The 3,525-nt window shown below is 51.1% G+C and overlaps 1 protein-coding gene across 1 annotated transcript; it reads right to left on the bottom strand.

The window, feature by feature from the left end:
* Window positions 1-573: 573 nt before the first annotated feature.
* On the bottom strand, window positions 574-3,080 carry LOC135980889 (myb/SANT-like DNA-binding domain-containing protein 2). The gene is made up of 2 exons (XM_065581341.1): window positions 2,156-3,080; window positions 574-889 (listed from the first exon to the last, which is right to left on the bottom strand). The coding sequence occupies exons 1-2, from the start codon at window positions 2,700-2,702 to the stop codon at window positions 807-809; spliced, it is 630 nt and encodes a 209-aa protein (XP_065437413.1). The 5' UTR covers window positions 2,703-3,080; the 3' UTR covers window positions 574-806.
* Window positions 3,081-3,525: the final 445 nt, after the last annotated feature.

The following is a 3,525-nucleotide window of genomic DNA, read 5'->3' as shown; positions in this document are numbered from 1 at the left end:
GCGTGCTCCACAATCTCTGTGAAAGTAAGGGGGAGACCTTTATGGCGGGGTGGGAGGCTGAGGCAAATCGCCTGGCTGCTGATTACGCGCAGCCAGACACCAGGGCGATTAGAAGATCACACCATGAAGCGCTGTGCATCAGAGAAGCTTTGAAAACCAGTTTCATGGCTGGCCAGGCTACCGTGTGAAATATCTGTTTGTTTCTCCTTCATGAAAACCCTCCCCCTTTACTGACTGATTTTCTGTAAGGAACCCACCCTGCCCCTTCCCCCAGCTTTCTTTCAAACCAAATAAAGTCACTATCATTTAAAAATCATTTATTCTTTATTAATAGATTAGAAAAAGAGGGAGGGAACCCGGGTGGTATTTGGGAGGAGGATTGCTGGGAAGGAAAAAGCCACAAAGAAAAGGTTAAAAAAATGACAGCCTTTTGCTTGGGCTGTCTACTGGGGTGGAATGGGAAGGTGTACGGAGCCTCCCCCCCCCCCCCGCGTTCTTACACGTCTGGGTGAGGAGGATACGGAACATGGGGAGGGGGGAGGGTGGAACAGGGGCTGAAGCGGCAGTCTGTTTTCCAGCAGCCGTTCCTGAACCTCCACCAGACGCCGGAGCAGCCCCAGCGTTGCATCCTTCATTCTCTGGTCTTCCTGCCGCCATCTCTCATCTCGATCGTCCCTCCTGTCCTCACGTTGGTCCCTCCTGTCCTCATGTTCACTGACTTCTTTCCTATACTTTGAAACTGTTTCCTTCCACTCATTCAGATGAGCTCTGTCACTCCTGCTGGATTGCATAATTTCAGAAAACATCTAGTCTCGCGTCTTCTTCTTACGACGCCTTATCTGTGATAACCTTCGGGATGGAGGAGGGAGGCTTGAGGAATTTGCAGCTGCTGTAGGGAGGGGAAAAAAGAGAGAATTGTTTTAAAAGCTACATTTTGCAGAACAATGCTTATACTCTTTCACGGTGACCAACACTGTTCACATTACATAGCACATGTGATTTCTGTGCAAGGTCGCATTTTGCCTCTTAATGCTGAGTGCCTGTGGCTTTGCTGCTAGAGATCACAGGTCTGGGCAACAGAATTCGGCTTGCATGCGGCCATGGTAAGCTTCTGCGCCGTGCTTTCCCACATACCAAGCATAGCTTGTAGAGTGCTGCAGAAGCCTGGCCAATCTCAGCCAGTTGGGGGGGGCAGTGTGGTGGGGCTTGTCTGGGCCCCTTCAGGCAAGTAGAGTGCTGCGGTTTTTCTGTTAACATTCAGCAGCACCAGAAAACAAACTAACCCCCCCCCCCCCTCGCCATGAATTCTCTGGGATGATCACGGTACCACTCCCCCCACCGCGTGGCTGGTATCAGGGAAGATCCCTGCAGGCACCAAACTACCCCCCCCCCCCCGCCGCCGCCCCCCCCTCGCCATGAATTCTCTGGGATGATCACGGTACCCTCCCCCCACCGCGTGGCTGGTATCAGGGAAGATCCCTGCAGGCACCAAACTACCCCCCCCCCCGCTGCCGCCGACCCCCCCCCCCCCTCGCCATGAATTCTCTGGGATGATCACGGTACCCTCCCCCCACCGCATGGCTGGTAACAGGGAAGATCCCTGCTAGCCAAACGTGAAAAACTCAGGGCCAATTTCCCATCTGCGCTTGGCTAACTGCAGGGAAGGATTTATTTTCCGCCACAGGCAAACAGCCCAGTAGGAACGGCCACCTCTGTCCCCTTAATTAAGTTCCCGTATTTCAACCAGGTTACCAGGAGTGATATCACTCTCCTGAGGATTACACAACAAGATAAAGAACGGATGTTGCTTGAATGCCAGCAAACACCGGGACCATACGCTGCCAGGCTTTGTCAGGCAATGATACCAGATTACTTGCTGCAAGCATGGCGTGGTCAAGTGTCCTACCATGGAGGAGGGAATAAAGATGCACTGCCCAGAAACCTTCTGGCAAGGCTTTCGGAGTACCTCCAGGAGAGCTTCATTGAGATGTCCCTGGAGGATTTCCGCTCCATCCCCAGACACGTTAACAGACTTTTCCAGTAGCTACAGACTTTTCCAGTAGCTGAACTGACCGCGAATGCAAAGTCAGGCAAAGTAATCATTAAAAACCGTTCGCTTTTAAAACAAGTTTTATATTTTAAAAGGTAAACTCACCTGAGGTCCCTTCCATGGGGTCAGAGTCTTGGGTACTGGCTTGGGAGGCTTGGGAGGGTACTTCAGTCGGGGTGATAAAAAGATCCTGGCTGTTGGGGAGAAGGGAGTGCTGTGTGCTCTCTGCAAGCTCATCCTCCTCCTCCTCCTCCTCCTCCTCCTCTACCCCATCGGCAGAATCCTCAGGCGTCGAGACTATCCCCGACCCAGAATCCACGAACAAAGGTGGGGTAGTGGTGGCAGCCCCCCCTAGAATTGCATGCAGCTCGGCGTAGTAGCGGCATGTCCGCGGCTCTGACCCGGAGCGACCGTTTGCCTCCTTTGTTTTTTGATAGGCTTGTCTGAGCTCCTTGACCTTCACGCGGCACTGCTCAGAGTCCCTATTGTGGCCTCTCTCCATCATGCCCTTGGAAATTTTTTCAAAAGTTTTTGCATTTCGTCTTTTAGAACGAAGTTCTGCAAGCACTGAATCCTCTCCCCATACAGCGATCAGATCCAGTACCTCCCTCACGGTCCATGCTGGTGCTCTTTTTCGATTATCAGCCTGCATGGTTACCTGTGCTGATGAGGTATCTGTGATCACCTGTGCTCTCCACGCTGGGCAAACAGGAAATGAAGTTCAAATGTTCGCGGGGCTTTTCCTGTCTACCTGGCCAGTGCATCCGAGTTCAGATTGCTGTCCAGAGCGGTCACAATGATGCACTGTGGGATAGCTCCCGGAGGCCAATACCATCGAATTGCGGCAACACTAACCCTAATTCGAATTGCTAAAATCGATTTTGGCGCTACTCCGCTCGTTGGGGTGGAGTACAGAAATCGATTTAAAGGGCCCTTTACATCGAATTAAATAGCGTCGTTGTGTGGACGGTTACAGGGTTAATTCGAATTAAAGCTGATAAATCCGAATTAAAGTCGTAGTGTAGACCAGGCCTCAGCCAAAGAGCTAAATCCAGAAAGACTGCCTGAGAGACAGGCTACTTTTCCTTTCACTCGGATTCCCCTCTCTCATAAAATAAGGGAGAGAGCAGGAAGGTGACCTTTATCTGTTTGTTTTACTCAGTGAACTCCTCATATGCTATGGACTGGATGGGGGGGGGGGAATTATAAATTACTAGAAGTGGGGTCTGGAAGGGACTTGAGGAAGAATGCATGCATAACCATGCCTGACGCAAAGGGTTTAAAAAACAACCGTAGAGGGGATAGAGCTCAGCTGCTCCACACAAGAGGGAACCAGAGCAGTGATATAAGTCCGTGGTTTTCAACATGTGGTCTGCAGACCCCCAGGGATCGACAGACTATGTCTAAGATTTCCAAAGGGGTCCGCATTTCCATTTGAAATTTTTTAGGTGTCTGCAAATGAAAAAAGGTTGAAA

Source organism: Chrysemys picta, chromosome 1 (assembly GCF_011386835.1).
Source record: "Chrysemys picta bellii isolate R12L10 chromosome 1, ASM1138683v2, whole genome shotgun sequence".
Lineage (NCBI taxonomy): Eukaryota > Metazoa > Chordata > Testudines > Emydidae > Chrysemys > Chrysemys picta.
This window is presented reverse-complemented; position numbering and strand designations above follow the sequence as displayed.

Coding starts and splice junctions, on each gene's coding strand:
- LOC135980889 (XM_065581341.1), bottom strand. CDS start 2,702: ATGCAGGCTGATAATCGAAAAAGAGCACCAGCATGGACCGTGAGGGAG. Junction 890..2,155: donor CCCCATGGAAGGGACCTCAG/GTGAGTTTACCT, acceptor CCCTCCCTACAG/CAGCTGCAAATTCCTCAAGC.